This window comes from Dromiciops gliroides, chromosome 2 (genome assembly GCF_019393635.1).
Source record: "Dromiciops gliroides isolate mDroGli1 chromosome 2, mDroGli1.pri, whole genome shotgun sequence".
NCBI classification, from domain to species: domain Eukaryota; kingdom Metazoa; phylum Chordata; class Mammalia; order Microbiotheria; family Microbiotheriidae; genus Dromiciops; species Dromiciops gliroides.
The window spans coordinates 293,524,048-293,536,330 of NC_057862.1; the positions used below are offsets into that span (position 1 = coordinate 293,524,048).

General features: G+C 39.4%; 1 protein-coding gene across 2 annotated transcripts in view; it reads right to left on the minus strand.

Annotated features, from left to right (window-relative positions):
• The window catches only part of DYNC1H1 (dynein cytoplasmic 1 heavy chain 1), a 95,315-nt gene that overhangs the window by 39,125 nt on the left and 43,907 nt on the right, over positions 1 to 12,283 (minus strand). For both annotated transcript variants that reach the window (XM_043986143.1, XM_043986141.1), the window contains exons 26-39: positions 12,008 to 12,205; positions 10,056 to 10,338; positions 9,731 to 9,831; positions 8,881 to 9,040; positions 8,050 to 8,293; positions 7,715 to 7,898; positions 5,249 to 5,461; positions 4,444 to 4,682; positions 3,988 to 4,144; positions 2,096 to 2,323; positions 1,425 to 1,655; positions 1,126 to 1,266; positions 417 to 650; positions 105 to 311 (exon numbers count right to left, since the gene is read on the minus strand). In XM_043986143.1, the coding sequence (XP_043842078.1) occupies positions 105 to 311; positions 417 to 650; positions 1,126 to 1,266; positions 1,425 to 1,655; positions 2,096 to 2,323; positions 3,988 to 4,144; positions 4,444 to 4,682; positions 5,249 to 5,461; positions 7,715 to 7,898; positions 8,050 to 8,293; positions 8,881 to 9,040; positions 9,731 to 9,831; positions 10,056 to 10,338; positions 12,008 to 12,205 (2,820 nt within the window). The remainder of the gene's footprint in view (positions 1 to 104; positions 312 to 416; positions 651 to 1,125; positions 1,267 to 1,424; positions 1,656 to 2,095; positions 2,324 to 3,987; positions 4,145 to 4,443; positions 4,683 to 5,248; positions 5,462 to 7,714; positions 7,899 to 8,049; positions 8,294 to 8,880; positions 9,041 to 9,730; positions 9,832 to 10,055; positions 10,339 to 12,007; positions 12,206 to 12,283) is intronic.

Here is a 12,283-nt window from a genome sequence, read left to right on the forward strand (position 1 = left end):
CTATGACCATCAAGCCAATACCCCTTGTTCACAAGGATAACATGGGAAACTTTGTCAGAGATAATACAATTAGTCTATGATTAATTATTCTGAAGTATACAAACCTGTCTGATAAATGATATGACCCTCTGTGTTCCATATTTATCCATATCCGGCAAGTTGATTTCATCACAAAACAAAACCAACCACTTTCCAAGCTGAACTGGGGCCAACACCACTCCATTTGGTGTCCGCCTGTACTCACAGTAGTGATCAAAGGTTTTTAGAAGGAGCTCTGGAGTAGTAGCACTTGAGAAGTTAAGACCAACAACCTAGGGAATGTAAAAGAAAAAGGGATGGGGGGAGAAAGTGTTTGAATGCAAGTCCTAGATTTTAAGTCTGTGGCATCTTGGTTGGCATGTTGCTTTTTCTTTTACCTCCATATCGGGCAAAGCCCTGAGAGCACTGAAGAGAGTCATAGTCTTTCCAGAACCTGGTGGCCCACACAGGACTAAAGGTTTATGCTCTGCTAGCCAGGTATACAAGAGTGCTTCATGACGGACTGTGTCTAAGGTTGGCACGACAACATCAGGAGCAGCAACCTTGTGTGTCTCTACTTCAATCTGAGGAACTTTGGACTGCCATGGTGCCCATTCACCAGTAATAGAAACCTGTAAGACAAGGAATACAAGGTTAGGATAGTTCCTTGAATCACATGGTTTATATTCATGTATGCTAAAACTTTCAGTAAGAATCACAGTATCTAGAACGAGAAGGAACACTGCAGATAATGTGATGCAACCCCCATAATTTAGAGATGAAGAAACTAAGGGAAGACACCTACCTATATCTGCACAGCTAATAAGTGGCAGAATAATTAGAGCATGAACCCAATTCCTCTGACACCCAAATCTTTCCACTACACCACACTGCGGCCATGGATTCACTCCTAGAGTACTTGCATTTCTCCCTATCCCTAAACATCAACAAGTGAAAACCAAAGTTCTCACCATTCATAACAAAATAAAGTTTAAAGTCACCACAAGTATATTTTGGGATGAATCATACCTATTAGCCAACAAACATTAAACAAAAATGGGGGTTTTTGAAATAAATTTGAAAAGACCAGAACCAACAGGTACTTACTTCATAATCAATTATGGGTATATTAGGTGCAGTGGGCAATGGCACGGTAGTAATTCTTCTGATGTATTCACCCAGCTCAGCTCTCATTTTCAGACGACTATCTCCAGATAAAGACCACAAGATGGCATAAACCAAGTATCGCTGTTGGAAGAGGAATTATAATTTAATTTTCTACAAATTACAAAGTAAGAGATGAAACCACCCAGCCACAGTAAAGGTTCATCCTTTACATTCTATCTTAAAACAGCAGACTGGCCTCCAAGTTTGGGGGTTACTTCAATTTCAATAGTTTAAATTACCTGAATATAGCGTTCTAGTTGATCTATCTGCATGGGAAAGTCAGGATGGTTTGCATTGTACTGGGCAACATTTCGGCAGGCCTGATGCAACATGGAGAAAAGAGAGCCAAGACATCGTAACCGAGTGAGGTCCATGATATGTTCCAACTTAAAAGCATGCTCAAGTGCCTTAGTGACCAAACCATTAGATGTGAAGTATGGCTGCATGATTGTTGCTGCATCTCTTTGGATCTATAAAATAAATAACAAATTATTGGTTATCAATAGCCTAGGGAAAAAAATTAATCACCAACCACAAGATGAGTGGGCCTCATGGCCACAATAAAAAAAATTGTTGTAAAAATTTTTACATAGTTAACACTTGAGTTCTCAGCCACCTCCTAAAACAGGGGTTCTTAATCTGGGGCCCGTGACCTTGTTTTTTAATAAATGTATTTCAATATAATTGGTTTCTTTTGTAGTCTTATGCATTTTCTATGTTATAAAACATTATTCTGAGAAGCCCATAGGCTTTGCTGACTGCCAAAAGGGGTCCAAGATACAATTAAAGTTAAAAACTTTCATTCTGGAGGCAGTTCTTCAAACTCTAGCAATATTCTCAAATGTCTGCTGTTACATGATTCATTTTGGAAGCATCTGCTAGAGGTACTGCAAGATGTTCTAAATCCTACCTGCAACATTGGTGAAGCAGCTTCTTCACCTTCATCTTCTTTTCCTTTCCGTCTACGTTGGGCCTCATCTTCACCTTCATCCAATGGGATGCTTCGCAGTCTGGCCAAAAAGTTATTGAATATCATGTCGGTACTCAGAACATCTTCACTAAACCAGACCATTCCACATCTTGATACTGTGGCCAGTGTTGCATATTTCAAATCTTGTACTTCAAACATAATTCTAACCTAGAAAGAACATAAGCAGTAGATGTGATGCTGTGTAATTAAAAATCAAATTCTTTCATCTACTTATATCCAGAAAAATTATAGTGTCATAGAAACAAAGGGTTCAACACAAGCTTGTTCCCACAACTAGAACATTCATCTACATTTCCTTTCTAGAAGATAGGTGAGGAATTATGTATGCAAATGCAATGTAAATAGTGTTATATTGCATACAAATGGGGCAGGAAGGTTTTAATGTTTGTACTTGTAGCCAAGAAAATTCTTGATAGTGAACTCTATATAAAGATAATGGCTGGACTCTGATTTCACTAGTAGCGGGTCCTTGAGGTGAGGAATCCATGCAATGCAGGGCAAGATCTTTCTCTGAAATTTATTCTTAGAGAGGTGACTGGCAAAAGATGAAATGACTTGCCCCAAGTCATACAGCCTGTACATGTCAGAGGCAGGATTTTGAATACAGGGCTTGCCAGCTTTCTATCCACTATGGCTGGCTGCCTCTCTTGACAGAGCATGGTCACAAAATAGTTACCACAGGATCCAGTTAACTAGGTCATAATTACCAGAGCTATCATCTACTTGGATAAAAACAAAGCACTTGGCTAACTGATGGTAAGATTAACAAATGGTCAAGAGGAATAATAGGGTCTTGTGTTTCTTAGACTGATTCTGCAGTAATGTTTTTAGCATTACAAAATCTAGCACTAGATATTTAAGAGCTATACGGTATTCCTCCCACCTCTTGGCACTGCCCAGTTCTACATAGTTGTGCCCACCATCAGGTCATTACTTTTACAGGCCTATGATAATATCTATTTTTATAACTGGGTTATTAGCATATCAGATTATAAAAAGCATAACACTGATACATTTTCAGTCATGTCTTATTACTTCCTTCTCTTCAAAATGCCATTCACTATTCAAAAGAAGAAATGATTTAGCAGCAAAAAATTGTGACTAATCATATTTTTTTTGCCAGTTTAGAGTCCTATTCATATAAATGGTTACTGAAATAGAATTGTATCTTTAAAACTTTCTCTAATAGTGCCAGGCTGAATTTCAACTAGATAGTAAAAGAAGAATGTTTAAAAATTAAAATGTAAAGGAGGGGGGCAATTAGGTGGCACAGTGGATAAAACACTGGCCTGTTAAGGGCTAAAATTCTAGCTAGTCTGTCTAAAATATTTAATGAGTGGTCGCCAATAAATTATAAGCTTTAGCAAGAGTTAGACTTTTAAGCATTTATTAAGGAGAATAAGAATTTGGTAAAGAGAGAGAGAAAGGCCTAGATTCCTATCTATTAAAGGGAGAGCGCATTTCTAGCTCCCTTCTCCGCCAGAGTCCAGAGGAAAGAGAGCCAGACCGAGCGCCAGTCTCTTCCTTCCTCCTCCCACTAGTCTGCGTCACTTCCTCCCCGCCAAAGAAAAGACTCCTGGTCTTGCCCTCAAAGACCTTCGCTTCATGGGCAGAACTCTTCTACAGTAAGTATCCAGCAGGTGGCGTCATTCCAATCGTTACAGGCCCTAGAGTCAGGAGGACCTGAGTTCAAATCCGACCTCAGACACTTGACACTTAATAGCTGCGTGACCCTGGGCAAGTCACTTAACCCTCACTGCCCCACCAAAAAAAAAAAAAGAAAAAAGAAAATGTAAAGGAGCATAATTTACGTTGGGTGGAAGACTGAGGCGCTCTCCATTTGGCAAAGTTAGTAGTTTATTGTCATCTAGTACAGAGTTTAAGTTCTCAACCCACTCGGGATCAACATCTCCATCAAAGATGATCCACTGGCGTTTCTGCAGTTCACCTCTTACATTATCGATGATTCTAAATTAAAAGAAAAATGTAAATAAAAATCTGATTAAGAAACAATTACAAAAAGTTTTTTTCTACTCTCCCCCAGGAGTGAGTTATTAGTGAAATTATAGTCATAAAAGCTGGGACAGCTTCCTGTCTATACCATTTAACAGCAAGCTTTTTCACTTTTCTAAGCCTATTTCCTCAGCAGTAAAATGAGGGTGTTTTACCTAACAAGGTGATTACATGAACTGTGAGCATCTGCTGTTGCTAATTAACTTTGAAGACGGAATCTATCTATGGAAACACAGGTCAAAACCTTAACTTACTTTCTGAGAACATGTGTGAATAATCCATCTGTCCATTCTCGAGTGTTTGGATCCAGGGTACCATAAAGATGATCTTTGCTGATTGCTTTAGGATCAATGATGTGTGCTACCCCTTCCACTCCTTCTAATCTTTCCAGAGCTTTTAGGAGAACTCTCCAAGCCATACTCTTTCCACTTCCTGAAGGCCCCACCATCATTAAACCATGATTTATTTGGGTAATCTGATAGAGCTGAAGAACCTACAAAATAAAAATAAAGCCACACCCTTTGATATTTTGTATATTCAAAATAAATCTATACGGGAGATTCATCCCTTTTGTATGGCCGCTGTGTGCTAAGAAGTTGGCCCTGTGAACTTTACAAACAAATTTATAGAAATATATTTCAGAGATAATGCCATAGGACAATGCCTGGAGCAGAAATATATTTCAGAAAGGTTTAACATAATCCAAGGAAGACTTCCACATGAGTTAAGGGAAATTAGGGATGTTTATAGCACATGACTTTTCTCGTAACAAAACAACTATTAATCTTTCCCACAAAATATCATTCAGTGCCAGCATCCCAAGGCAGAATAGTGAACTAGATGGACCACAAGATTAACTCTACATAGCATTTCTTACACATTTATATGGTGATGATGCAAACAATCAAGTTTTTCTAAATCTAGAGCAAAGTGCCCAGCATGGGATAAAATGAAGAGAGAGAGAGAGAGAGAGAGAGAGAGAGAGACAGAGAGAGACAGAGAGAGAGAGAGAGAGCGAGCATGTGTATACACACTATATAAACATAATGTTTGAGATACCTTTTCAACCCACATTCCACCAACTTCTTCTCCATCACCATATGTCAGATACATTTCCTGACACACTTTCTTGAGCTCTTCTCGTAGTGCTGTCATCTCACCACGATGGTACTGGACCCCAGGAAATACATCAGAGAGAAGACTGAAGAGCAAAGGAATATCTTCTGCTACAAGCTTTGGTACCATTGTTTCACAGACACTCTGAATTAGAATCTAAGTAAAAATAACAGATGACAAGTTTCAGAAGGAAAAAAACCCCACAATCCTCATCTATTACAATCCTTCATATTTACCAGCTAAAAATTCAGATTACCTTTACTCCCACAGCTTCTCTAGTTTGTCTAAGAGTTAGGTGAAGACACTTAGTTCAATTTCATCAATTCAATTTACTTAGCAAGTAAATACTCTGAAGCATTTACCAGAGAAACAAAAAATAACACACACTCTAAATAAAATCAATGTAGCAGGGGAATCTAGACAAGTATACAATGAAGTATAAAGTGGAGTGACTAAAGAATTCAGATGGGAGAATACACTTGGAAGGCAGGAGACTAGTCACATTAAAGATGGAAAATCCTTTAGGCAAAAGGACTAGCACTAACCAAAAAAAGAAGCAAATGAAAATGAAAGGAGTGCATATACCTTGTTCAGAGAACAGTGAACAAACAAAATGACTATAATTTTTTTTTTAAGTGAGGCAATTGGGGTTAAGTGACTTGCCCAGGGTCACACAGCTAGTAAGTGTTAAGTGTCTGAGGCCGGATTTGAACTCAGGTCCTCCTGACTCCAGGGCCAGTGCTCTATCCACTGCGCCACCTAGCTGCCCCAAAATGACTATAATTTTAAATTCTAGTCTAAGAAGTTTGTACTTTATTCAGTCATCTGAATGGGGAACCATGATAGGCTAGCTTGTTGGGGTTTTTTGTTTTGGTCTTTTTTGGGTTTTTTGTGAGGCAATTGGGGTTAAGTGACTTGCCCAGGGTCACACAGCTAGTAATTGTTAAGTGTCTGAGGCCGAATTTGAACTCAGGTCCTCCTGACTCCAGGGCCAGTGCTCTATACACCGCGCCACTTAGCTGCTGCTGGGTTTTTTAACCAATTGAATACAGGATTGACACTATACTTTAGAAAAATCAATCTTTCATAAATGTGGAAGAGAGGATGGATAAGGCAGAAGAGATGAAGGCAGGAAAACCTATATACAAGCCTACTGCAAAAATACAGACAAATGGAAGACTATATTGTAATATATGGGTCACTTACATTTTGTCAATTCAACAAACATTTATCAAGTTTAAACTGGGGGTGGTGCCTAAAGGTTTGATGGAGGAGAAAGCATTTGAGCAATACTTTAATTTATGGGTAGAAAATAGAAAGATCTGGATTAGGATTAGGATAAAGGATATCTATATGTACCCCAGTCTAGTTTGAAAATAAAGGTATGAAAGAAAGCTGAGATCCCCTTCTTGGGCTGGGACCAAATCATTGAGGGTGTTGAATGCCAGGTAAAAGAGGCTGGACTTTCACCTGCAGGTAATAAGGAGCCAATTCTGGTGTTTTAGTAGTGTGAAGACAATCAAAGCTATGATTGGGGAAGAGTAACTTGGAAGAAAAACCAGTTAGGATGAACTGAGGGAAAGAGATAAGCAGAAACATTTAGCAAGAAACTACTACAAGAGGGGCAGCTAGGTGGCGCAGTCGATAGCGCACCGGCTCTGGAGTCAGGAGTACCTGAGTTCAAATCCGGCCTTAGACACTTAACACACACTCACTAGCTGTGTGACCCTGGGCAAGTCACTTAACCCCAATTGCCTCACTTAAAAAAAAAATTAAAAAAAAAAAAGAAACTACTACAAGAATAAAAGCAGGATGTGACGAGATAAAATTAAAATGAGGAAAATAACATCTAACTAACAAGGTAGTTTTGGGGATCAAATGAGACAATGGCTACAAAGTACTCTGTAAACTTTAAAGTGTTATATAACACTTTATTGGTTGTTATTACTGTTATGATTATGAAGGTATGAACTAGGATGATGGCATTAAGAATGGAGAAAAGGAGATGGACTGATGGGACATAGTTAAGAACTACACTGATTAGCAGCGACAAAGTAAAGAGTCCAACATAACAGTTGAGTTTTTGAGCTCGATGTTCTGAATTGGTGATGGCAAAGATGGTGGTATCATTAACAGAAAGACTGAGGTCAGGATGAACAAAGAGTTTTTATTTTAGGGATGAAAACAGAAGAATTGCCTTTTTGGAGATGTTGGGGCTACAAAGCATTCAGAAAGAGATGAATAACACACAATTAGAGAAGAGTCTGGAACTTTATAAAAGAGGCTGAGGCTACAGAAAAGTACTGCGAGAGTGCATGAGATCATGAAAAGAGATAGTACAGAAAAAGACAAATTCTTAAATGATATTGTCAGTATCCGTATATGAGGTGAATAAATATTTGTACATACCTCTTGCTCTGGTAGATTTTCAGCAATTTCCCCTTCATCAACTGCTTCACCACGTTCTTCCTTTTCTCTTTTTATCTTCTGAATTCTCTCCCTCTTCACATTACCTGCACTTACCAACACACTCTTCAAAGCTCGAAGACCAAAATCATAATGACTTTGAGAGGAAAGCTGTTCATCACATAGTCTAAAAAGTGGAAGGAAGAAAAACATTTTTAACCAAACTGAGTTAAAAAAAATGCCAGCCATAATAATTACAAATAAAAAAAATTAAGTTTAATATGTTTTTTAAAAAAACTTTTGTCCAATAAATGTGATTGTGGATGACTGTTACTCACTTAAAGAATGGCACAATCTTGTTGGCAAGTACTTCAGCAGTGCGGAAGCCCTGGGAATACAACATGACCTGGGCAATCAATTGGCGATCTGGCTTTGTCATTGCTAAGCTTCGGAATAACTTCTTCAAGTTGTCTGGAAGATTTGATCTGCCCGCGTAGCCAGGATTCATGGTGATGAAGATAGCCATATCAGGGCTCACTTTGACTTGTTTGTTCAACAGTTCACAAGTAATAGGTGCAGAAGCTAAAATTTAACATTAGGACTTCAATTTTTCAGTAGATTCTTAGAAAAAAAGATCCTTCTTCAGAAGTTTCCAAAGCAAGAAACCCCCAAAGAAATGTTAGATTTCAAACAGTAAGAGGAATGGGCTAATTCTGATGGGGCCCCTTCTCTCCCAGTATTCTTCTGTATCTGTGCCTTCACTTCTCATTCCTTATGCTGTGACAGCACCTTCACCTGCTCATTCCTACCCGAACTTCCTGTTCCAGTGTCTGTCACCTTTTCCAGGAATCCTTCCCTGACCTCCCCAGGCCAAAATGATCTTTCCCTCCTTTCCTCTAACCTCACTTAACACACAGAGTGGGAAGAGGCCAAAAAACAGATACAGGAACCCGGAGAGCAGCATGGTCTGGGGTTCTTTAGCTTCGGGAGGCAACTATTCTTAGTCTCTTCCATAGATTCTGACTGCATCACTGAGATATAAATGATGGTTAAATTATCACAAAGAAACCTCTCCTTGCATATAGACATGTGAGTATTTATACCATATGTGTTTGTTTTACATTTATATTATTTATTTAAGGAAAAGAGGAATTTGACCAAATTCTTACTCTTATCGTAGTTTGGATTAGAATGTTCTCTCAGGGCCTCCTGAATGCACTGAACCTGCTGGGACACAGCGGAGAGCATGCGCTCCTCTAGTCTGTTGAACTCATCAAAGCAGCCCCAAGCACCCACTTGGCAAAGTCCCACAAAGATACGCCCCATTGCCTATAAAAGGGAAAGAATCACTGGATTAGCAAAAAAAAGCTCAGTTTTTAGATGGGCATTTTCCCAGATTCCCCTTCCTTGCACCCACTACTACCCAATAAAATCTCACCAACTACCATTCAATTTTTTCTTCACGTAGTTTTGAAAATGTCTTCTAAAACTGAATTAATTTAAAAAAATTATTCCAAACCCTTGATATCCTTAAAGTTATACTTGATTAGTCTTTCTTAAATGGGAGTATATGAAATTTACAAGCTTTACAACTGTCCAATACCCACAGCATTTATTTAGCACCTGCTCTGTGCAAAGTCCTGGGTGCTGAGGATACAAACAAAAGGAGTCACCCTCTCTAACTTCAGGAGCCTCTGCTCTAGAGTTATGTTGGCAAGGCAGCAATGGGGTATTTATTAAGTGGAAAGGCCTCTGAGGAAAGAAAATCTCAGAGCCAGGGGCCAACTCCAAGTATGTATGTCACACCCATTAAACTACCTCGAATTTCTAAAATTATGCCTAACTACCAAGGTGCAACATGCAGCAGAGACATTCTATGGGCCTCAGGAAATCTGGTCTCAGCATAATCTGGTAACATGAAATCTCCCAACTGATACTTTACAGGCATCTAACCTCAGTTATATCACCCCCCCACATCCCCCCCCTGGCACCCCCCCCCCCCCCGCAAATCTCTTTTACCTGAAAATCAAATGTTTCATCACAGTTAAAAACAAGAACAAATCGTCCAAGCTGGTGTCCCAGAGCTTTGACGGATTCTGTTTTACCAGTGCCAGCAGGACCTAACATTTGAAGAGAGCCATGGTTAGTGCCCAACACAGATGTATCATGACATCCTTCACCAATTTTCATGCAATGCTAAAATACTCCTGCACTGGAGAAGGATGTTGTATGTGGACTCCAGGAGTAAGCAGCATAGAGCTATGAGGAAAGTGCTTTGTGAACTTTAAAATACTACATAAGCATGAACTTATTATTATAACACTGATATATAATTATAACTCACCAAATGGAGATCCTCCCAGTCTCGCCTCCAAGGCTTGTGTCATTGTCAAATAGCAGCGGTCGGTGAGTGGAGTTTGTACCAATTTATCTTGAACACCGAGGTACTCAAAACCATAGTTAAACTTGGCATTAGCCATTTGAATAGACAGCTGTTGCAACACATCAGTTTGCTTAGGATCAAAGTAGAATCTCATCTGGCTAAGCCATTCAAAGGATTTAGAGTTGTCAATCTTGCTTTTAAGCAGGGACCTTGTAACATCTCTCTGATGAACTAACTCTGTAATCTAAAGACAGACAATATATTAAGAAAACAATTTATCAGTAACTAAAGCAATGCAATTTGTTCTTTACATTTGCGGCCCCTGCAAAAAAAAAATTGTTAGACTTAAATTTAAGTACTATTGTTTTTGTTTGTTTGTTTGTTTGGTTGGTTGGTTTTGGGTTTTTTTTGCGGGGCAATGGGAGTTAAGTGACTTGCCCAGGGTCACACAGCTAGTAAGTGTCAAGTGTCTGAGGCTGGATTTGAACTCAGGTACTCCTCAATCCAGGGCCGGTGCTTTATCCACTGCGCCACCTAGCTGCACCGCTAAGTACTATTTCAAAGACTTTTATAGATTGTTTCAACATTTAAGCCTACCTATTACTAAATTTTACAACAGGTGGCACAGTGGATAGAGCTTTGGGCCTCAAGTCAGGAAGACGAGTTCAAATTTGACCCCAGACATTTAATTATCTGAGCAAGTCACTTAATCCCTATTTGCCTCAGTTTCTTCATCTGTAAAATGGTAATAATAATAGTAACTATTGCCAGGGTTGTTGTGAGGATAGAATGAGATAATATTTGTAAAGCACTCTGCAAACCTTGAAATGGAAACTATAAATGCTAGCTATTGTTATTATTTTTTAAAGGCAATTGGTGGGGCAGCTAGGTGGCACAGTGGATAGAGCACCGGCCCTGGAGTCAGGAGTACCTGAGTTCAAATCTGGCCTCAGACACTTAACACTTACTAGCTGTGTGACCCTGGGGCAAGTCACTTAACCCCAATTGCCTCACTTAAAAAAACAAAAGGCAATTGTGGGGGAAAAAAAAGGCAATTGGGGTTAAGTGACTTGCCCAGGGTCACACAGCTAGTAAGTACCTGAGGTGAGATTTGAACTTAGGTCCTCTTGACTCCAGGGCCAGCACTCTATACACTGTGCCACCTAGCTGCCCCAACTATTATTATTATTAAGAATTTTCTATTAAAGATGCAAAACAGTAATTTCTTTAAGGGGGCTACAACTCACATGTTAACTTTTAGTTTTGGTGAATATCCCACAATTTCCCATATCTGAGACAGGTTAAGCCCCAACAAGTAAGTCTCTAGATATGCACAGCCCTTTGATTTCTTCTGACTAAGGCAATCCTTCCCTACAACCCTCAGTCCCTCTAAACACCACTACAGCCACTTTCTTGGGAAGAAGCATTAAGGATGACTAGTCAAAAATTCCTTCATTCATTAAACATTTCTTAAACTCCTACAATGTGCAAAGCACTGTGCTGGAGCTTAGGAAAAATAGCAAGTTTAAATAAGACAAGGTCCCTCCCTTCAAAGAGCTTAGTGACTGAAGAAGAGAGATAATATCATAACCATGGCATGACATGTGGATTAGACTTGCTAAATAAAGTGTTATGAGAGGTCTGAAGGAGAGTTACTACCAACCAGGGAAATCAGATACGGCTTCATGGAGGCAATATTTAAGGATGAGTAGGAATTCACCTAGGGCACTTCCCAGTACCCATATCCTCCTCTAACCTCTGTTATCTATCTTTCACCTGGCTCAGATCTCAATTTTTACTGTGGATGGCCTAATGAACTTGTCTTCTAGTGCCCCTACCTTTTAAACTGATAATTATGAATGCTTTTCTTTATAGTCATAACTTCAAATGTATCATCAGGGCACAACACTCACCAAATGTTCCAGTTTCCTTCGGCGTAACGGGGGCTGTTCCATCAGCACTGAGTCAGCCAGAACATTCAGTGTGACCTCCACATTGCTCAGCACAGACTGCAGAGGAGTCACTGAATCACCACCAGCTCCAATGGTGGTCAGCGCAGATTCTACATTTTCAGACCATGCTATCTGGGCTGACAAAACAACAAGCTGGGCCTGAAAAGTAAGGAATTGTAAAGGTTAAGTTTTCGAAACCAGTAATTACAGCTCTCCTCAGAGATAACATATTTAGAC